This window comes from Gymnoscopelus braueri (assembly GCF_963280865.1).
Source record: "Gymnoscopelus braueri genome assembly, chromosome: 20".
Classification (NCBI taxonomy): domain Eukaryota; kingdom Metazoa; phylum Chordata; class Actinopteri; order Myctophiformes; family Myctophidae; genus Gymnoscopelus; species Gymnoscopelus braueri.
In genome coordinates this window covers 13,860,785-13,883,557 of record NC_137622.1, presented here as the reverse complement: position 1 = coordinate 13,883,557, position 22,773 = coordinate 13,860,785, and the positions used below count along the sequence as shown (strand labels likewise).

At 39.8% G+C, this 22,773-nt stretch overlaps 4 protein-coding genes and 1 long non-coding RNA gene across 5 annotated transcripts; 2 read left to right on the top strand and 3 right to left on the bottom strand.

The window, feature by feature from the left end:
* The first annotated feature begins 2,092 nt into the window (after positions 1–2,092).
* LOC308076616 (HLA class II histocompatibility antigen gamma chain-like) lies at positions 2,093–7,246 on the top strand. Its single transcript, XM_080417038.1, has 9 exons — positions 2,093–2,309; positions 3,506–3,678; positions 4,396–4,493; positions 4,646–4,705; positions 4,818–4,901; positions 5,172–5,250; positions 5,423–5,629; positions 5,761–5,820; positions 5,920–7,246. The coding sequence occupies exons 1-9, from the start codon at positions 2,218–2,220 to the stop codon at positions 5,925–5,927; spliced, it is 861 nt and encodes a 286-aa protein (XP_080273164.1). The 5' UTR covers positions 2,093–2,217; the 3' UTR covers positions 5,928–7,246.
* On the bottom strand, positions 6,348–8,378 carry LOC308076619. Its single transcript, XR_013932302.1, has 2 exons — positions 6,824–8,378; positions 6,348–6,776 (listed from the first exon to the last, which is right to left on the bottom strand). It is a non-coding gene; the product is annotated as an uncharacterized lncRNA (long non-coding RNA).
* A 4,889-nt stretch (positions 8,379–13,267) lies between these two features.
* LOC308076161 (uncharacterized protein) lies at positions 13,268–18,046 on the top strand. The gene is made up of 17 exons (XM_080416293.1): positions 13,268–13,299; positions 13,390–13,463; positions 13,566–13,616; positions 13,713–13,844; positions 13,938–14,012; positions 14,090–14,172; positions 14,499–14,609; positions 14,816–14,944; positions 15,091–15,227; positions 15,329–15,537; positions 15,637–15,702; positions 15,800–15,911; positions 16,115–16,239; positions 16,490–16,603; positions 16,692–16,859; positions 17,216–17,366; positions 17,945–18,046. Exons 7-17 carry the CDS (start codon positions 14,578–14,580, stop codon positions 18,013–18,015), a joined length of 1,314 nt encoding a protein of 437 aa, XP_080272419.1. The 5' UTR covers positions 13,268–13,299; positions 13,390–13,463; positions 13,566–13,616; positions 13,713–13,844; positions 13,938–14,012; positions 14,090–14,172; positions 14,499–14,577; the 3' UTR covers positions 18,016–18,046.
* A 1,204-nt stretch (positions 18,047–19,250) lies between these two features.
* On the bottom strand, positions 19,251–20,228 carry LOC308076162 (putative UDP-sugar transporter protein SLC35A4; the record flags this gene model as incomplete). Its single annotated transcript, XM_080416294.1, has 1 exon — positions 19,251–20,228. The coding sequence occupies exon 1, from the start codon at positions 20,220–20,222 to the stop codon at positions 19,251–19,253; it is 972 nt and encodes a 323-aa protein (XP_080272420.1). The 5' UTR covers positions 20,223–20,228.
* A 546-nt stretch (positions 20,229–20,774) lies between these two features.
* On the bottom strand, positions 20,775–22,340 carry LOC308076163 (SLC35A4 upstream microprotein-like). Its single transcript, XM_080416295.1, has 3 exons — positions 22,314–22,340; positions 21,542–21,640; positions 20,775–20,982 (listed from the first exon to the last, which is right to left on the bottom strand). Exons 1-3 carry the CDS (start codon positions 22,326–22,328, stop codon positions 20,785–20,787), a joined length of 312 nt encoding a protein of 103 aa, XP_080272421.1. The 5' UTR covers positions 22,329–22,340; the 3' UTR covers positions 20,775–20,784.
* Positions 22,341–22,773: the final 433 nt, after the last annotated feature.

Below are 22,773 nucleotides of genomic sequence, written 5' to 3'. Positions count from 1 at the left end.
ATAAATGATCACGTAAGTAGAGGTCATAGACATTTAGTGCTATAAAGTAACTAGCATATTAAAGTATCAAACCTAGCATCTGTCTAAAATGACATGCTATCTTGTTACAAGCAAACTAAGCAAACTAAGCAAAAGTATGAAGAGTTGAGTTTTCAGACCGTAACAGAAAATAGGGAGTGAGACTACACAATAATATTCATGACTGAGGGGTGAGGCTATTCCACGGCTAGGGTCAAGAAAGGAGATGAGTCGAGTTGAGGCTGTTCTGAGCTTTGGCCAGAGTTTTTTAGGGAAGGGATGGACAGGTAGCCTGTGTTTGCTGATCTACGTGTGTGGGAAGGGGTGTACAGTATAGGTGTGGATCATGTACTGAAAAGGGGGTGCCATGTCCGTGATTGCCTTTGTAAATCATCACCAGTGTTTTGAATCGAGTGTGTGCAGCAAGCCAGTGAAGTGAACACAAAGGTGAATATATGAAGAAAATTGTGAAGTTGAAGACTAGGTGTGCCCACGTTATTCTGGATCAGTTTACGGGGTTCGAGTGAGCATGCCGGCAGACGCTGTGATGTGTGCCTTGAAGGACAGCTGACTGTCCAGGACCTCTCCCAGGTTCCTGGCAGTTGGAACAGAAACCACCAGGTTGTTGGCAAAGGAAATGGAAAGATCCTGTATGGTGCATGACTTTCCAGGAAGTAAAAGAAGCTTGGCCACCGTGAGATGGCAGCAAAGCAGGGAACAATGCAGGGTGGGAAGGAGAAAAACAGCTGCGTGGCATCAGCTTACTAGTGCATGATTACAAGCATAATAGCTTGTGAGCAGAAATGATCTTGTTGTAGAGGGAAACAAGACAGGGTCCAATAACAGCATAGCTCTGACATAATTATGGTTTCAGTCCAATCTGAGCCACCTTGACTTCCATTATAAAATACAACACTAATGATTAGTCCAAAAAGGTGGGTCGTAAAAAGTAAGGGACCAAGTACAGACCCCTGGCGGACCCTGGTCAGGTAACTTTGGACAACACCTAACACCTTAATTTCCCCTCGGGGATGAATAAAGTACCTACCTACCTACCTACCTACCTACCTACCTACCTACCTACCTACCTACCTACCTACCTACCTACCTACCTACCTACCTACCTACCTACCTACCTACCTACTGTACCTACCTACCTACCTACCTACCTACCTACAAAAGGAAATTACCTCCTAGAATAGAACCATATAGCTTTCAGACTTTTCTAGTCAGATCTTCCGTCATAGGGGAACGCCCTTGTAGAAAAAAGGGGATTTTGCTTTTCTTCTAGGAAGTGTAATAATCAGCAGCCATCATTTATACCCCATGCCACATCAGTTTCACTTTAGATTATCATGCTTAAGAGAAACTCTTAAACCATCTGTACTTGTTCATTTAAAGGTTATAATTGACCACACATCTCAAATAAGACATAAACAAGACAGGGTCTAATAACAGCACGGCTTCCGCGTGGAACTCCATATTTGGGCAAATATTTCACATGGAACTCTATATATGGGCTGAACTTTGGGGGGATATACATACAATAAATAGATGGCTGACCCCTTTCAGTGCCATGCTGTAAAATGTTTATTCAGCCCCTTCGTTCAATGTGCTTTTCCTCAATCTTGCATTTGAAATAGTAATATTTTCTTGACTTTTCCACTTCACAGAACCACTTGGATTTAGTCAGTGGTTGTAACTGGGTTATTAATCTATATTATGATTTATCATATATTATCTATATATTTTTGTAATTATCATACCAAGTACAGATATTCAGTTTATTGTTGTGATTAGATTAAATCAGAAGCTTTATTGTAATAAACATGGGGTTAATGGAAATTGCTTTCATCACAGCTTATTATTATGCACAATTTTTATTATTATTATTATTACAATTATTATTATAAGCCTTTTAAAATACTTGTTTTTAGGTTAGGCCTGCATTATTCCACTGATGTCTGCCTCGAACAACAAGTGATGATGCTCCAGTCAGCCAATGACAGCCCTGTTATTTATTTTCAACCCAGCCCACATCATCTGCATATAGGGACTTTCAGGGAGTTTGCACCTTTCACTTCACTTTTCGGCGCCCTTCTCTGTGTACACACACCTTCCATATTTACGAGGCTATTTTAAAGATACATCAGGAAGTGTCCAGATAGTTTTTATTGAGAATCTTAACAGGAAGAACAAATGGAGACTTCTCAGGAGCATGCTCCATTGGCCACTGGGAGCCTGGCAGGGAGTGTGGAGGCCCTTGTCCCCCCAGAAACAACAACCAGAGGGTGAGATATGTTTGTTAAATCCAATGAAATTATCATTCATTCATGATAAATGCTATTCCATGTTTTTTTTCCTTCTTATAACAATGTTTTAAACTACAATTACAAGAAAACAAAAGTGAGAAAAAAATGTATGACAAAATATACAATAACAAATGTTAAATAATTAACATTTATTCAATAAGTTTATTTATTCAATAAGTATAAAATAAATTAAGGTTTAGGGTTGGTACTAGACTAAAAGCTTACGTTTTCAAATAACAAACAGTGGAGAGTGAAGAACTTTCAGGAAAGTGTCTGCCTAGCAACTAGTGATGCCTCCAATATTATTGGTTCAAAAGCAGAGAAAACATAATTGCTATTTATATAACCTTTCTCTGTAAATAAGAATGATACATAAAAGGGGCTTAAATATTTCTATATCAGATATATAATTTTGTCTTATCACAGTTTTTAAATGAGAATTACAAGAAAACAGAAGTAAGGAAAAAACAGAACATATAATTAAAAATATATATATTAGCACAATAACAAAAAGTAAGGTAATGTAAATATAAAATACTAGCCTGATAAAGCCTTGTATTTAATATCAAAATATTAAATGTTTTCAAATAACAAATTGTCGTGAAGTGTGTTCACAATTCTGAATGTGTCTGCCTACTAGTGATGTCTCTAATATTATTGGTCAAAATATTTTACAGAGAAAAACATAGTTTCTATGTAACTTTTAAATTTGCAATTAAGAAAATATAAGGAAAACCAGATCACATCATAAAATAATCAAAAACAAACTACTAAATACAATAACAAAGCAGTAAAATAATGTAAATCAAAAACACATTCTCAAAGCCTATAAGGCTTTACTTATCAAATATTATTCAAAGTTTTCAAAAAACAAACAGTGGAGTCACAATTCTCTTGGAATAAAAGAGAAGTTGCCTGCCTACCAAATTACAATCACAAGAAAGCAAAACTAAGGGTGCGGTCACACCAAACTTTAATTCTGCCTATGCGGGCGGATTCTGCCAATGCTTTTCAATGAGAACAGAGCTTTTCAAAAAACATTGTGTTCACAATTCTCTTGTAATAAGAGGATGTGTCCGCCTAACAACTAGCGATGCCTCTAATATTATTGGTTCAACAGTAGAGAAAAAAAACATATTTAGGCCTCATATTTACATTTTCCTCTGTGCCACTAGGGGTTCCAACAAACGTGCATTCAAGATAGCAGGGCTGACCACACTGGCCTGTCTGCTACTGGCCAGCCAGGTGTTCACTGCCTACCTGGTCTTCAACCAGAACAAGCAGATCGGTTCACTGCAGAGCAACGGTGAAAACATGCGCAAAGAGCTGAAGAACACCCGAACCCGGAGTAAGGAAATAAAACATATTGTACAGGGGGCTTAGGGAGAATGTGCAGTGCCTAATATTAATGATACTAACTTTATTTGTAAAGAAAAGTAGTGCGAATTCTAGGATTGACATTGAAGGAGGAAATGAAAAGGGAACAGACTGGAAATGTTGCAGAACTGGACTGACCATTGTTGTAGTTGAGAAAAGAATGTTGTTAGTGAGGTAGCATGTATACAGTACGTACAAGGAATTTTACTTGTTTGGTATGCTCACTGGGTTCAAGTAATAAATAATTTAAAAAGTAATATAACAATATAAATATCAATAGAGAAACTTTTTTATGAGAATGAGTTCGTAAGAAAGGATATCAGTTCCATATTAGTGGTTCTGGTCTGGCGGTCTTCCATCCTACCATGGAGTGTCCTGTTGTCCTTGTCATTCTAGCTCTCTAATCTAGTTTGACCTGGTGGGATAGTTTTCAGCAGGACTGACACGGAATAGTGGACATGTAAATCACTGCGCTACATTCTGATCTAGTCGTGGATTAGTATCACATAGCATTTTGTCATCATTGCCATCATACATTTACCCCTTGAGCTGTGTCAGACTTGTGGTCCAGAAAAGGTCAAGTTGATTTTATTGGCACATTGGCAGACCTACAAGATATACTGTATCCACCCATCATCAATCTGGTCCAATTCCCTGATTAATCTGTCAATTTACTCCTATTCTTCAGTGCCAGCTGTCCAGATGCGTATGCCTATGATGAACAGCATGCCTCTGTTGATGGACTTCACTGAGGAGGAGGCCGCAGCCAACACCAAACCCATGATGGTACTCTGTCTGTCACTAGGTGGCAGAAATTCTTTTAACTGAATTGAAAAGGCGGAAAGAAAGAAACTGTCAAATACTAAATAGACGATGGATTCAGCACTACAGTATCATTGATTATTTCAATATTCATATTTTTTCTATCATGCCACCAGAAACTGCAGGACACTGCTGTAACTGTCAGCATGGAGGAGCAGGTGAAGGGGCTCTTGCAGGTAAGCACAGCATGCAAGTCTGCTGCTCCTCGGCTACATTAATAGATTCTTCTGAACTTGTAGATTTTTTTGGTACTAGATTAGCACAACTTGTGTTTGTGTTTCTCACCAGAATTCCCAGCTGCCCCAGTTCAATGAGACATTCCTGGCCAATCTGCAGAGCCTGAAGAAACAGATGGAGGAGAGTGAGTGGAAGGTAATGTGCATGCACGTATGCATGGGCGCAAACAAATACACTGTGTGTGTGTGTGTGTATATATATATATATATATATATACACACACACAGTGTGTATATATATATATACACACACACACACACACACACACACACACACACACACACACACACACACACACACACACACACACACACACACACACACACACACACACACACACTCACCTGTGGCCTATGTTCTTATTATGTGTGTATAATGTTTATCTAAACACAATCTTTTCCACAGGGCTTTGAATCCTGGATGCGCCACTGGCTGATCTTCCAGATGGCCCAGCAGGCCCCCCCTGCTCCCCCCACTCAGAAAGGTAAATGGCCCTAAATGTGATGAAAACACACATAGCAGCAACAATTGATTCTCCAATTGGATAGTTTGATCTCCACTGAAAATCCTGTTAATCCTGCAGTTCTATGCTGACAATCAGTAATGTTTTATTGACCTGACCTATTTACCTATCTTGTACTCTCTCCATCCCTCAGCCGCTGTCATCCAGACTAAATGCCAGGTGGAAGCAGCTGTCCGAACTCCAAGAGTGTTTGGGGCCTACAAACCCCAGTGTGATGAGCATGGCAACTACAAGGCCATGCAGTGCTGGCACAGCACTGGGTACTGCTGGTGTGTGGATGAGAATGGAACTGAGATTCCTAGTACCCGCACCCGTGGCAGCAAACCCGACTGTCGCAGAGGTAGAGCGCATTTAGTCAGCATATTAAAACTATATAGACCACTATTTACATATTTGTTTTACTGTATGTGCTGCAGCCATGAATGACCGCACTAAGGGTTTCCATGTGTTCTGTTCATTTCTCCTGTGTAGCCGCTCGTCGCATGATGGCTTTCCCCAGGATGATGCCGCTGAAGGCCTTCAGCGATGGTGGTGAGCATTTCAGTTTACCATTAAAACTCTGCATTGCAAGTTGTTCTTCATTTGAATAGCTAATACTCATAATCATCTTTCTGTGGCTCTTTTTTTCAGATGAGTGAGAGAACTCGACCAGACTCACCAACATCTTACTTCTTCAACTCTTTCCAGAGCTATCAGAAATCTAATTCCTTTGAGCACATGTTTTGAGCATACTTGTTTGAAGTCATACTTTGTAACATTCATTTTAGTAGTCTTTGCACCTCTGGTAGCTCCGTTGTCATGACAGCGTTTATCTATACGGAAGTACCGCTCAAAAAGGAATGCTGCAGGGCCCTAGTGTCTGAGTATATTTTGGGACGTAACAACAAGTTGTCTAAAATGTATTTATCAACTTTAAAATACATAAATAAATACATTTCTGGTACTCGCCAAAAAAAAGAAGGAAAAAAGTTTTTTAGTTTTTAGAGAAGTTGTCAAAAAACACCTGAAGAATATACCAGTTAAAGATAATATCAAAATTACTTTGGTTTAATTGTAAAAGTTACACAGTATGACTTAGAAGTGTGTCTCTCAAATAGGCTTCATACAGTATATACAGTATGTAAATTCATTTAATCAACCTTTAATTTTTCTGAACTTTTAAAATCTCATACCTGTCATTTAATCACAAAAGTTCATTTCTACAAACACATTTACATGAATTTAAATCAGTATATAAATATTGTTTATTTTACTGTTTTATTATTCTTTAAATACCCTGTAAAGCAGTAATAATATGTATTCTCAGTTTGTCTCTACACAATAATACACAATAATATGTTATAAACCACAGGCAAATTTGAATGATAAAACAAGTTAACTTGATTGATAACTCACTGGAAAATGAATCCATGTATGTCATGGAGTCATGATTTAGCTCTGCCCAAATAAACACAAACTGAGAAATTGTGAAAAACTGTTTAAATAGCCTAACTCCACAAATCATTACTACATAGTTCACAGAAATATTTTCAGCCATTACTTTTTAACATCACCACAACTTTGAGAAACAAATAATTGAATTTCCTTTACAGGGTATTTAATACATGTTGTTTTGAGGTGTTCTTTCTCAAATAAAGCATTATATAGAATAGAAATTGAGTCATGGGAGTGTGAAACCTGTTAAACCTTTTTAATCATGAATGTGACTGTCTGAGGGATAGATTCTTCATAGAGGAATAAATAAAATGTATTTTTTTTAACATGAATAATTAAATTGAAGAGGTTGGGCTGTTAGCCTATAGCTACAAATGTACTGCTACAGTATATACATTATAGTCTGTTGGAGCAATATGTACTAAGTACACATTGTCTGTTAGAACTATATATGTATATACACTAATGTTTCAAGTACCAGTGAAATAATTATGATTATAAAAATAAACAGTACTCAATATGACATTGCTTGCTTATTGTGTGTGTTTGCAATGTTATACTTTTTACTGTTCTTTTAAAGTTAGGCAATGTTATATAGAGATAAGAGAACATGGAGAGGTGTTGCACTCATTATGATCCTTGTTCGATTCCTGGGTTCAAAGAGAGACATTCGTCTATATATAGTAGTATTTCTCAACAGGGGCGGTACAGCCTCCCAGGGGCCTACATAGAAGTTTGAGGGGCGCTGGAAACATTGTTTTTAAAAGGGGGGCTCTGAAGTGGGGGGCTCTGAAGAGTACTAACCCTGACCATGATACTGACATGATACTAATGATACTGACATGATACTGACCATGATACTGACCATGTTACTGTTGAGAAAAGTCGAGCCTGCACTCCAGCTACATGGAAAAGAACCACTTTATTTGAAAATCATGACAGGTGTGTGTGTAATGTTGACCTGAAGAAGATCCCTAGAGGATCGAAAGGTTGTCATGTTTTGCAAATAAAGTGGTTATTTTCCATGTACTGTAGCTGGAGTGTGTACTCTACTTTTCTCAATATTAGCCTTAGCACCCAGCACTGACCATGATACTGACGTGATACTGAGCCATGACACTGACCATAATACTGACCATGATACTGATATGATACTGACATGATTCTGATGATGTCAGTATCATGGTCATGTCACAGGGCTGTGGCAGGCCCATTTTCACCACTGAATAACTATTTGTTTTTTCTTACAGTTACAACTTAATATCTCATCATTCTGAGTTGTTTGTGTGTAATTGTAATTCCGACATAATATTTCATTGTTACTTAAGTATAATTTTAAGTCCACTTCTTAATGATCCATCGGAAACTAAAAGTTTGAGTGTGAATACATATGCGTAGGCCTACATTATTGCAACAATAGTATATTGTTTATCAGTCGGCTATTAATAAAGATTGCATTTGATCTAATTAAACAAGAAAGTAATAATCTATAAAGCAAACTGACACAACAGCTTCAAGATCGGCCACTGGTCTGGCATAAGCTACTGCCTTCTGCTATGTGTGGCAAGGTATTGTAATTGGGGCTGTTTGTGTGTTTGTTAAATCTGTGGTGATCAAACATTTTCAAGTCAAGGACCTGTATTAAAAATGTTTGGCCATGGACCCCCATCTGAAAATATTTTGTGCCGGGGACCGTCACACAAGATTTTTGTTGTTAAAATGATTCAAAAATATTCCACAATTGACCAAATTTTTACAATTTAAAAAAAAAATTGCCGATCTACAAGCTCACAACGCATTGCACCGCGTTGTGTGCTTGTAGATCACCAATTTCAAAAGTCAACCATGTGAGTTAATGTGGTTAAACTGTTGTTGCTACCGTAGGCTAAATGAACAAATTTTGCTGTGGACGCCCTGGAACCCCCTCAAGGACCCCTGGGGGTCTCTGGAACCCTCTTTGAGAACCATTGTGTTAGATAACTTGAGAACAGATTTTTGTATCTGCTGTTTTTTTTATTTTAATTTATGTGTAGGCCTATACTAGTCCCTGTCACAGCCAACCCTTGCTGTTGGTGTGGGGAGGGTGTGTAGACAATCACGTCTCCTCTTTGTGTATGCCTGTGTGTATGCCTGTGTGTATGCCTGTGTGTGTGTGTGTGTGTGTGTGTGTGTGTGTGTGTGTGTGTGTGTGTGTGTGTGTGTGTGTGTGCGTGCGTGCGTGTGTGCGTGTGTGCGTGCGTGCGTGCGTGCGTGTGTGTGTGTGTTGCCTAAAGTTATTGCCTAAAGTTAACTTCTAAACGTGGTGGTGCTAAACATTATGACTGCTGTTGGGGGAAACTGAAACCTGATTACTTTAATCATTAATACAGGAGGTTTACAGTAATCCCATCCCATTTATTTCCAGTAAGTGGAAATGAATCAGAGAAGCAGAAGTAAAAAGAGGACAAATAAAGGAAAAGGGACCATGAGTGCTGCTGCCAACAGAACACTTCATTGACCACTGTAACTCGATCAGCAGAAAGGAAGGTGAGTAATTGGTTTCATAAGAATATTCTATATTTATATTGATGTCATGGCTTTTTTCATTACATTTGGCTGAATATTCATAAAGGATAACAGAAAAGTAAAAAATAAAATAAAATGCAATGCAATTTCCACTGGTCCTCAAAGGTATAAGTTAGTAGTAGCTGACAATACCAGACATAAAAGTAAAAAATATTTAAACTATACAACTTGAAACTCTCTCTGTGGTCTAATAGTCTGATGACACCAACATACTGTAATGCTTAATTGACCCCAAGGGGAAATTTAGTCAACAAAAGTTGATACAAGAGCAAAGAAAACATAATTTTAAGAGAACAAAATGGTCAATTTGACACAAAAGTACAATAAACCAATAACGTTGCAAAGATATAATTATATACAGAATTAGCCACTATGTGGTAATGAAGGATGTGTTGTTAATTGATCTACAAAGTATTGCTTCTGAAAAATTCTTTCCTCTTTGGATTTAAGGCTATACTCTACTTCATTGAGTGAGATGGCAATGTTTCTGCTCCTGCTGCTGGGACACAGCTTAAACTCAGGAATGGCGACCTGTAGCATAGACCACAAACGTTGTGTGTGCAATGCTGCGGACATTAACGACCCATCTAACATGATGCCTTGTATGAATGTTCTGGAAATGGAGCTGATGGATGGCAGGCTGGATGTGGATCTCACTCCTGGTTTACAGTATCTATCACAGATACAGATACATAAACTAATTTTCAGAAATGTCAACATGTCCTTTGGATTTCTGTCTTCCCTGATCTCAGCATTGCCGCATTCTGCGGTTGATGAGATTAGCATAATTTCATCAACCCTGGAGATTGAACAGGCCACAATGTCAGACACTCAATGTTCTAAAGCTGCAGCCTCGAAAATCAAAACCCTTCACCTGGAAAATGTAACAATGGAATCCTCTCTCCTACAGTCTTCTTATCGGGCATGTCACCAATGGCTGTTAAGCCCTTTAAATAAACTTGATGTGGTCCGTTGTGACTTGGTTGAAATTGAGTGCCACTTGGCTAGGCTAGTAGAGAAACTGACTGATCTGGATCTGTCAGAGAACCATCTCTCTGAGACAAACCTGCAGAAGCTCTCCAATTGCTCTCTACAGTTGCAAGGCCTGACATCTCTCAGTCTGAGAGACAACAACCTCACCTCTCTACAGCCATTATGTGAGATCGTCCTGCGTTACGCTCCTACCCTAGCCAACCTGGATGTCAGTGGCAACAATTTCTCCAGATTCCATCATGTGGACTGTCTCGAGGAGATGAAGGCCCTCCAAACGCTCAATTTATCCCACTCGGGGCTCACTAAGGTTGAGTCTCCATTCCCTAAATCTTTGGAAGTGTTGGATCTCAGTCACAATGCTCTGAAGGTATTCCACAGCTCACCACAGGGCCTGAAGAAGCTCTTTCTGTCTCATAACCAGCTCCTAAGTCTCCCCTCACTGGATGGTCTGTCTACACTGAAGGTGCTTCACGTGGATGGGAACCAGCTGAGCACTCTGTTGAATGGATGGGATGGATAATGGTGTACTGGGACAGTTGAGCGTCCTCAGGGCAGGAGGGAACCCCTATCAGTGTGACTGCGTCCTGAGAAAGACCTGGAACTTTCTAAAGGCACAGGTTGTGCTGGTTGAGGACTGGCCTGAGAGTTTTGTGTGTGCCACACCAGCCAAAGAGGGGATTCTGTTATATGACCTTCCATCTCCTGAAAGATGCGTGAACCTTACCAGTGGGGCTTACCAGTGGGGTTTTGCTTTACTGCCTATTCAGTTTTCTCTCCTGGTTCATTGTGGTGTTTGACTTATGTTTCCTGATGGCTTCCTGAGGCAACATCCTTGTTTGTAAAAATCTGGAAATCAATTAATCACTTTCAACTTTTTCTTTTTTTTTGCATTTTGCCTATGACATGTCCAAAATAGGGATTGATGATTTTATCAATTATTTTGTTACATTTTTAATGATCAATAATTTGTTCTATTAACTGTTTCAGACCTAGACAGGTTAGAACACAAATGTAGGAACAGATGACCTGAAAACAATTACCTGAAATAGTCACTCAAATTATTGTGCATGCCAATAGGCCTACTTTGAACTGAAATATGGATGTAAACATTGTATGAATTTATTACACGTTATGAGGTAAGAGATTGGAGAGTTGCATTGTTCCGGTTTACTGTCAATAATACATCTGTTGTGTTCCCTTTTTATTTTGTAGTTATGTTTTATTGCGTTCCCTGTTTTATTTGGTAGTCATGTTTTATTGTGTTTTCTGTGTTATTCTGTAGTACAGCTGTATTTTGTAATTAGCAGCTGTCTTGTAATTATCTTCCTATGTATTAGTATGGTTTAATATCATCCTATACATCAACATGTTTGATGTATAATAAACCTGAAATATTTGAATAGCCCTACGTGTTATGAACTTCATGTTCCTCTTCCTAACAGTACCCCTATGCCCTGACCAGTGAAAGTGTAGTCTGTCTGACATATTAATTATTCAGATCAGTGTAAGCAGATCCTAATGGCCTACTAGCAATGGTTCTCATGAACACTGTAAACAAAGCTCTTCCTCTGTTAAGATGGATGCACCGGTAAGTACGATATTATATGTACGAACAGTTTCCCACGCAAATGGAGAACAGATTAGTTTTTAGTTTTTGTATAACCAATTACTTCTGTATGACTTGGGTTTCACCTGTACAGAGCATATCTGATGGAGATCAGAGAGTAACAGAAGGAGGTGAACTGATCCCAGGTAAAGAAGGGACCAAATGTCAAAGTAAATATTAATTCGAAGCGCTTTTTTTCTGGGTACATGTATGTTCATCTCCAGATAGTACCGTGTTTTTATCTTGTTAACACACAGAGGGTACAGATGGTCTCATTGTTGGTGAAGAAGACACGTCTGGAAAGGAAGAGGTAAAATATCTGTTTAGCTGGTATTCATCACCTCAAATCAATTCAGTGTTAGTGTCTAGATACATTCATGGCTCTAATAATTATATTAAAGACATACTATCTTTAATAAGAAAATACATTCTTTCTCATTTGTTCAAGTTATACCTCTAGACAACATACAGGTATGATAAACACAATTCAGATCAATTTAAGTAGATCCCAGTGGCCCACTAGCGGCGGTTCACAAACACTGTAAACACATCTCTTCCTCTGTTAAGATGGATGCACTAGTACTCTACTGTGTGCCTAATGTACGACTACAACAGCCATGGAAATGGAGAACATTAGTTTGTGATGAGAGGAAGTAAGAATTTTAAGGAACTGTCTCATGCAAGGCCATGGTAGTTTTAGGGCTTTTTTATTTATTTAACACCAATTTCTTCTTTGTGGCTTGGTTTTCATCTGTACAGAGCATATCTGAAGGAGATCACAGAGTTACAGTGAGGGTTGAACTAATCCCAGGTAAAGAGGGGACCAAATGTCAAAGTGAATAATTTGAAGTGCTGGTTTCTGGGTACATGTATGTTCATATCCAGAGAGTACTGTGTCTTTATCTTGTTAACAGACACAGTTGGTGTTGGTGAAGAAGACAGAAAGAGTGAGCATGACAAATCTGGAAAGGAAGAGGTAAAATATCAGTTTAACTGGTATTCATCACCTCAAATCAATTCAGTCTTTGTCTCTATGCATTCATGGCTCTAAAATGTAGCATGTTTTTGATTAGAAAAAAGGTTATTTCTCATTTGATCAAGTTATAACTCTATCAATAAGACAACATACAGGAATGATATACACAACTCAGATCAATTACGACTACATACAGGTATGATAAACACAACTCAGATCAATTACGACTACAAAAGTTTGCCACGCAAATGGAGAACAGATTAGTTTGTGACAAGAGGAAGTAGGACTAGTAACTAAGGAACTAGTCTCCTTGTGGTTTGTAGAGTTTTCTTTTTTATATAAAACGCTTATTTCTTCTGTATGACTTGATTTTCATCTGTACAGAGCATATCTGAAGGAGATCACAGAGTTACAGTGGGGGTTGTACTAATCCCAGGTAAAGGAGGGACCAAAGTAAATAATTTTAAGTGCTGGTTTCTGGGTATGTTCATTTCCAGAGAATACTGTGTATGTATCATGTTAACAGACACAGAGGGTACAGATTATCTCATTGTTGGTGAAGACAGAAAAAGTGTGGACTACAAATCTGGAAAGGAAGAGGTAAAATACCAGTTTAACTGGTACTCCTCACCTCAAATCAATTCAGTCTGTCTCTAGATTAGAAGATGCATCCATGGCTCTAATATGTATGTTTTTAATTAGGAAAGACGTTCCTTCTCGTTTGATCAAGTTATAACTCTAGACAACATACAGGTATGATAAACACCTATTTGTAGCTACTGCATGTTTTGAAATATATAAAAAACTGTTATGTTGGCGGATTTCCTGACTTTGAATATAAATCTACAGACAATTCATCCGGGGTTCCTCCAGACTCTCATTGAGGCCACTTCCAACGGTTACAATGGAACACTGTTGATTGGTGGGAACCCCAGGACAGGGAAAGATGGCTTCCAAATAGACCACGATATCATCAAACAGGTGGGATACATAGCAGAACTACAGTCTCAACAGTAGCAGCTTCCATGGACTGTTATACTACTACTACTAACAGATGGCAACTTTGTCTTATAGGTTTTGACCAGTTTGTTCGGTCATATATCATCTGCCGTGAAAGGAGAATTGTTGAGCACCGTGTCTTGTGTTCAGGTATGTCCTGTTGTACTGTATCCTCTGTCTGTTCATATATCATGCTCATTACCTGCTGACTGTTGCTGTGTTGGTAGTTCTACCCAGATGACACTGCTGTGGATGTCCTGAACTCAGGGAGACAAGCTCTAAAACCTGTGTGCCACCCGATCCTTGGATGGTGTGTAAGAATGTTTGCCCTGTTCAGCAATATGAATTAACCATTTGAACCTATTCTTGGTCATTTGCTGAAAATAGCAGATCTACAAGCTCACAACACGTCACAGCATGGCGTATTGTGAGCTTGTAGATCTGCAATTTTCGGCAAAGAGATTTGGTGTAGAGGGGGAAAAGCGTGGACCACGTACAGAGCCCACACTGGTCAACTAAGTAATACTTTACTAAGTATAGAGGGTTTACATAATATTAATCACATCAAACATTCTGCAGATGCAACACAAACTGGAAGTGAAATGGAATCTAAACGTTGTTTTCTTCTTGCCTCAGTGTTGTTGGAGGGCTGTGTGAGGCGTCTGTGTGCTCAGCAGAGGAGGCCTTCTCGCTGTATGAAACAGGCGTAAAAACAATGAAAGACAATGCAGGCATTCTCTTCAGCAGGTACGAGTACGCCACTTATTAGATCACAGGTTAGAGTTAGCAAACTCTGGCTATGTTCATTATACTTAATTACTTTGATTGAAAGAATTAAAGTGTCTCATCACAATATGTATTACTGTCAGAGATGAGTGATTTGATTGTGTCTGATCAAAACTGTACTTTTGTCTGTGGGTGTATCGTGTTTGACTATGTCCTATGTGCCCCAGGTGTACGTCCTTGTTCTCGGTAGCTGTTGAGTGGAGGATCAATCAAGAAGAAGCAGATCCTGAGTTCTATCGTGTCAGACTACAGATGTTCAGCTTGGCTGGTGGAGCCAGCAAGACTGACCTCAGAGGGTCAGTTATATGTTAAGTATCCAACATGCAGGTATATAGGATAAGGTATCTAACACTGTTCTCCTAAAACCATGAAATAACTGGCAGAGGCTTTTTTATGTATCAATTGTTATACACTAGTATAAATTAAGCTTTACCCTTCGCAGTGTCTCCCCGCTAGTAAAGGTACTGGACCAAATCCAATCTGGAGCCACAACTAGTGAGAAGCTCCTCCCCTTTCTCTTGATGGATGCATTAAAAGGAAACAGCAAGACAGTGTTCCTCTGCTGTATTCAACCACAAGGTCAGAGGTCAAACACACCAACCACCCCTCCACACATTGCTTCGAATCCACCAATGAGGAAAGAGATTGAATTGACCTCGCCTCTCCGATCAAATCCCCAGGTCTTTTGGATGAGGTCCCCTCTGGCCTGGAATTGGCCCAGAGGGTGAGAGGTTTCATGACTAAAACAACCTACACTCGCTGGTGTCCAAGGTCAACCGAGCTAGAGATTCGAAAGAACATCTTGGAGCTGAGAACAGAAATGTCTCAGGGGGAAGGTGGTGTGCAGAACAACACCCATAGGCTAGCGGAACTGATCAACAATCTCCAGGTCATTTACTGAATATATGGCTCCATCCATCCTACATCTGTGAAGGAACAGCTTGATGTTATTGCTGAAGTGTATTGTGTGATCTGATCTCCCCAGCAGATAGTGAAAAATCAGTCATGGGAGAAGAGAAGGGAAAAGGCGGACAAGATAAAAGACAGAATAATGGTGTATATTGTTTGGATTTGCAGTCAAATTGTGTTTCAACTCATTCTGTTGATAGAGTGCCCACTGCCCAGCCATAATATTGTTATTGATTTGGCAGGGATGCACACCCCCTCCTGGTGATCACAGCACTGACAACAACAGAGAGACCTCAGACAGGATGAAATATTTAGAGGAACAATTGAGACGGGAAATGCAAGACCACATCAGAGGTACGTGGCTATGCAGAGATGAGCCACTTTGACCCTAGTGTCCCCTTTTTGGGCATGTCACTATAGCAGATCTACAAGCTCACAATGCGTCGCAATGAGACGCATTGTGAGCTTGTAGAACTTTTATGCTTAGAGCAACAGTTCTTTGGTAGATAAAGCGGCCATGTGATGAAATATTTGAGCTGTTGATCTTCTCTCTACAGAGGGAAAAGGCAGTGTGGAGAAAGTCCAGGAGAGAGTAGCCAGAATTCAGCAGCTTAGGGAGGCTCTCAGAGAGGAAATGGCAAAACATGACTTTGCCACAGAGAAATCTGACCTCTCACAACAGGTAATTTAGCTCACAACGTGACGCGACACGTTATGAGCTTGTACAGTAGATCAGCTATTTTCACTATATCGTGCAAAAAATGATAGGGCTTAATAAAATGTCTTTTACAAATTCAACCCTGCTAAAGAAAGTGCACATAAACAATCAGAATTGTAACTCATGCTAATGAAAATGTGTTACATTACAAAAGTGTAATAATAATTGCCCTGTATTTCCTCTTCTAATTTCTTATGATATATATAACAATTAGTCTCAGTCAGAATACAGCAAAGCAAAAGAGCGGAGGAGGCAACTTAAGCAGGATCATGAGAAATTAATTAAAGAAGAGGTGGAGAGGATGGAGAATGAGCTGTCACAGGAACAGGTGCCAGTAGATCATAAGCATCATACTTCATATACACATCACATTTATGGGGAAGCTGAACCACCTTTGTCACCATATTTTCCGTCAGGTGGAAGGCCTCCAGAGGGAATTGATGGTGCTGACCAGAGAGAGACGAGTTCTGGTCCTGCAGATGGAGGCCCTGGGCTCTGACGGCCTGCAAGCCGAGAAGGACCTGGACGATCAATACTGGAGACATCAGGAAGAGTTGCACTGTCTGAGGCAGGAGAGCCTCCAGGTATGGCTCAGCAGGACACTGAGTTCACCCTGTAATAGGGTGGTTTGAACGAACTAGAACTACAAGAAAATAATCACCATTGAGATTATGTAAAAAAAGAGCATTTATCTGTAAATAGTGACCTGACCTCATCTCTATTTCTGTTACTTTTCCTTTAAGGCAGTGCACAGATACTTTTAAATGCTGGGACTTCAAATAATGTGGAGAATTAGGAGAATGATATATTTTGGTGATTCTCATAAACAATACATTTGTAATACACGTTTGGTAAACCCGTTATGAGAAATGCATTACTGGGGATGCTGGTCAGATGTTCTGGCTGTTCTGACCTGCGTACACCATGTGTTCCACACCAGGTGTTCAGAGTGTTTCGTCAGGTGAGCGAGGAGCAGAGGAGGCTGTCGGAGGGCAGGTACAGAACTCTGCTCTTAGAGGCCGTCCAGGATGCCGTCTACATGTCTGCCCAGAACCAGCAGCTACAGGCCGACAACAAACAGCTCCGTGCGGGTCAGCCTGCGTGCATTATAAACAATAAACACAAATCGTGCAAAATAGCACTAACATTGGTTCTTTAGCTTGTAATCATAATGAGATGCTATATGGCACCAATCTTAACTACTTATGCCTTATCAAAAAAACTAAATGGGGACGCCAGGTTGAAAGTGGTTAAAGGTGCCATATAGCACCTTTGTCAAATGCTATATACTGTAGCAGGGGTTTTCAACAATGTAAGCTCAGGCCTCCTCAAATGACCACTGATAATATCAGAAAATAGTCTTTAATTCCACTGTCCTGTTATCACACAAACAGCTGTGGTCTACCTTTCTCCTAAATAAAATAAGGGGAGGGGGGGGGGGGGTACAGACTTCACTCAATGCATGGTCAGGGACCACATGCAATAGAAACCTTCAAGTTCAAACCCCCTGCTATAATAGAACCATTAGAGGTGCCTAAACTACAGTAAGCTGACGAACCAATAGAGCATCTTATAACTACACCAACCTCTGTATGTAAAATAAATGAATGTACCTTATAATGTAATTAATGTACACGGTCGCAATTCTCCTCACCTCTTTCTTTTATAGCCCTGGGAGAGTTAAAGGATGCTCTGGCTGTACAAGGCGACCACAAGGCTGAACCGTTATCTCAACAATGAAGATTTGATGCTTACTGTACATCATGACAAACAAAACTTCATCTCTCTGAAATATATTTTTTTTGAGAATATATTTATTGATTTCTTTAAACATTTAATAACACTTTCTTGAACACTTGTTGAAATGGAATAAGGCAGCCATATCAACCATTACCCCAAATGTGATAAACCATCAATCTGGAATTTAGTTTACTGAACATATCATTATTTAAACAAGTCTATATGGTGGAGTATGTTACCACAAAATAACTAGCACATCTCCCCACTCTGCCAATGAGAAATTGTGACCCTGGTTTCAGGTAGGAAAGTTTGAATCCCGGGTAGGACATGAAACTTAGATTGCAGCTTTAACTTGTAACACTGAAATGGTTTACATTTGATGCAGGCTGACCTAAATAAGGCAAATATAGACAGTTTACATTTAAAGAATGTGTTGTGAAAAACATAAATGTGTTAGAGTCTGGACGTTGATAAGTGACTGCGTTTTACAGCTATGGAAATGTGAACCCATTGTAAATAAAATGACAATTTAAAAAGGAAATGCAAAATAAAAACCACTCCAAAAATACGATTAACAAAACAAAGGACCTTAAAGGTTCGATGACATTCATTTTCACTTTTTTAATTTGTTATGTTTTTTGGGGGGTTTTATGACCTCAATTACACCCAAAAAATCTGAACTTTGAACATTCAGTGGATTTTCTGTGGTCTGGGGTTTTCTGAATAATTATGCTGAAAAGTAATCTGAGCTTGGCCCTTCGACAGTGAGGTCACAGTCGATTAATCCCGCCCACTCTCCTCCTCGCCCCTCCCCTCCCCTATCCTTTCCTTTGGGGGGGGCGGAGCAGAGGCGATGATTGACAGGCAAAATCCCTCACCAGCGACACCCGCAGGCAAAGATTTCTTTTTTCATTGCAGTTGAAAAGGCTTTAGAAATGTGAGACAAAAACACCTGCAGTGAATCACTGGAGTGGAATTTTCAGTTAAAACTTTTTGTACACTTTTGAAGGACCAGGACAAAGACTCTGAATGTGGTGTAAACATGAATGTCATGATACCTTTAAAGTGGACAAAACTGTTGTACACAGTAAGATCCTCAGCGTTAATTTATCCATTTGTGCACCGACTCTCACGAGTTAAATTAACATTCAGGATTGTACAGAATACGAACCACCAGCAAGTAACAATAGGCAGGTCACGTGGTATGGAATAACTATAGAGCTCAGGATGGTTCACTACCTATAATACAAGTATGCTGCCAGAGCAATCATACAAACTGACAGGAGGAACAGAGGAGTGATCTGCAGTCCTAAAGTAGCCCAGGATAACAGAGCATTGACCAACATGGAGCAGGAGATGACAAACAGTCGGGTGATTCCACTGCCGTGCTTCAGTACCACTGACATCAGCAGCCCATTGGCTGCCTGCCCTGCTATGATGACCCACACAACAGCCGAGTAGCCCTCCAGAAAGCCCTGGTCACCTGCTACACTGGACAGATAGGAGAACCCATTGATGGCCACTCCAAACACGTACAGGTAAATGTTCTGTAAGCTAAGGGGCAGTCGCTGGCTCTTCAGCACTTTCTCTGTGTAGACGGCTGCCAGCCCTGAAATAAAGCAGTACGTCATCACCAAGAAAAGGCCCCAGGCTGTGATATGAAGACTGGTGCCAGCCTCAGCCTGCTCGAGGTCCCCGAGATCCAGGCTGCTGTAGGTGTGGCACACCCCAGCCCCCATGAGGAGCCCCAGGGACAACCACTGGATGACTTTAAGTCTCTTACCCAGACAGAGGGAATAGAGGAGGGCGGTGAAGGCGATCTTCAGATTGCTAAGGACTTGGTATGAACTAGGGTCCATGTAAGCCTGCATGAGAACAACTAGGTTGTTGTTGAGCGCATAGAGGATGGCAGGGACCGCATAGGGGGCCACAAGGACTGGGGATGATCGAACACACAATGAAGTCACGTCCCCACTTAGGAGGAGGGTGGCCAGCGAGACCAGCAGCTTGGTTAACTCGATCAAAACAACGCAAGAAGAAGGGCTGAATGGGACTTTAGCATCCACCTTGGTGAGAGCAATGAGTGGTGCATGGGAGCCATAGATGAACACCATCAGCCCAAGGAGGAACGCCCACTGAAGGCCCTTCACCCACTGTCTCCTGCGTCTCACTGGGGAACTGAGCCCCACATTCGGGACAACAATCATTCTGGATACTGTGACTCAAGCAGTTCAATAATTCAATAAATCTGTGAACGTCATAGTGCAAAAAACTGAACTCGTAAATATCACAGCTATTTCAAGTGATCGAAATTCTAACATTTCAAATATAAAGCTTTGATATGCAATTCTTTCAATAAGCATGAATCATAGGAAAATAGTAGGAAAATATGAAGCATTTGCAGGTTGTTACATCCTTCATTCAAAATTGAACAGGGTTAGATGACCGTGCCAGGCAACAACACTGAGGCAAGCAGTCAAATCTCTGAACAATAATCTTTAGATCTTATAGGCACTAAGTCTGGTACCTTATATGGATTTTTAACATTGTTGACCAGAAAGAAAACAAAACAAAAATAAAATAAAAGCAATCCAGTCTTTCATTTTGACACCCAAAATAATATTCCAGTTAAATCACGATAACCAAATTCCAGTCTTCACAAAACTTCAAGGTTCAGGGCTTCTGCAAAGATCAGCAGTTGCAAAAAATGTTTGTCGTTTTTGGGACCATAGTTGACATGGAAGATGAAGGCTAGCAGTCATTCCAGAATTACTTTGGTCCTTTTTTGAAGTTGTTGAAGAAGTCTTTTATGGTCCTTTCAATGTTGGGCACTTGATAGTTTTGTGCCGCATAGATGCCAGTCATTGTTCCCAGCAGCACTCCCCCAATGGCAGAAGAACGGAGCTTGGCGAACATATAACCAGCCAGAAATCCTTTCAGGATTGGAGACCCCAACACAGAGCTCCCCTGAAACACAGAAACATACAGTAAAGACATTTGCACTAAATTTGGCCAATGTTTGATAGTATAGTTTGTTGATTAATTTTGATGCCGTAATGGTCTTTTTCAGTACTTTCTATCTATTTTGTGGGTCCTAAAAAGGTCTTAAAAGTCCTTAAATTGTCACTTCACTGTCATCTGGGGACCCCCCCCCCCCCCCCCGAAAAGCATGTGGGGACCCCCCTGGGTACTACTGAATAAGTTTGCTTTTCCCATTCAACAAATGCAAAAATACCTTGTATTCTCAAAGCCATTTGAATCGATCTGCATCTGAACCACATCAACTCTGAGTTTTGACACTTAAGTAACATTAATGCAAATAAAATAACTCAATCTCGATTTAACTTATATCACAAATACAACTTGTGTTGTAACAATGTTTATGTTGCTATTTTGGTCAGGTCACTCTTGAAAAAGATATTTCAAGACACTTATCAATTTCAATGACTCTTTTACCTGGTATAATGTAATAATAATAAATAATATTAAGCATATAATGAATGATGAACAAACCACACCAACCTACCTGAGGAATTCCTACTGAAACCTCCTTCTCCACTCTCTTCTGAATCTCCTCCAACTGATTCTTAAGCAGGGCCAGATCCTTCAGCTGTTTCAGAGGATCCTAAAAACAACCATTCATGTAAATGATGATTAGTCTACTGATACAATCACTGCATCTGCATATATCCAATGGTAGAAAAAGTACTCAAATGTTTTACTGCGATGTAGAAATACTCTGCAACAAGCAGATCTGCAATGAGCTTGTAGATCAGCTATTTTCAAATGGCCGAAGTGTATAAAGCTGAAGTGGTTAATGTGTGTTTTGAAATAATAATACAAATCTACAAAGTAACTAGTGATTAAAGTTTTCAAATAATTGTAATGGTGTAAAAGTACAATATTTGCCTCTGAGATGTAGAGTAGAAGTAAAAGTATTGAAAATTGCAAATACTCCAGTAAAGTAAAAAAGACCTCAAAATTGTAAAGTACAGTACAAGTACAGTACTTGAGTACATGTACTCACTGCTGACAGTGCAATCACTGCATATCTAAATAGCTAACGTTACTTGAGTTTACATGAATTAACCTTCCTAGTTTAGTTCACAGACTGTGCTTTTCAAAAGACATTTCGTCCAGACTAAAAGCTTATTTTCTGGGTCAAATTGTAAGGTTAATTCCAGACATCTTCCACAGAAAGGAGGCTGATGAAGCCAGTAACGCTGCAGTCATCTGACAGGACACGTGAAATTAATGTAATTTAACCAGTTTAAAAGTCAAAACACAGGATTATTCACCTTGTCATCCGCCATGTTTGCTCGATGGAAGGCTCTGGGCTCGATTTGTAACCCTGTGCTGCATGGATCAAATCTCTCTGGATCAGCGTTGCCATGTCCGCTTATAATAAGCGACTTTGGGCTCCCCCCCAAATAAAGTAACTTGTAAGTTGCATTTTCATGTCAAGGACCACCAAACTAATGTATTTTTCTGTGTACCCCCATCTGAACATGTTTTGTGCCAGGGAGCCCCATACAAGATTTGTGTTGTTATAAATGATAATGTTTAAAAAAAAAATCCAAACTTTATATCAAGATCTTTTGAAAATAGCAGATCTACAAGCTCACAACGCGTCGCATCGCGACAGCAACACGTTGTGAGCCTGTAATTTGGCTAATTTCAAATAGCTGATGTAAATTTACAGCGCTCGTGTGGCCACTTCTTTTGGGCTTCTTTTCATAGACCTGGTTGCTTATTTCT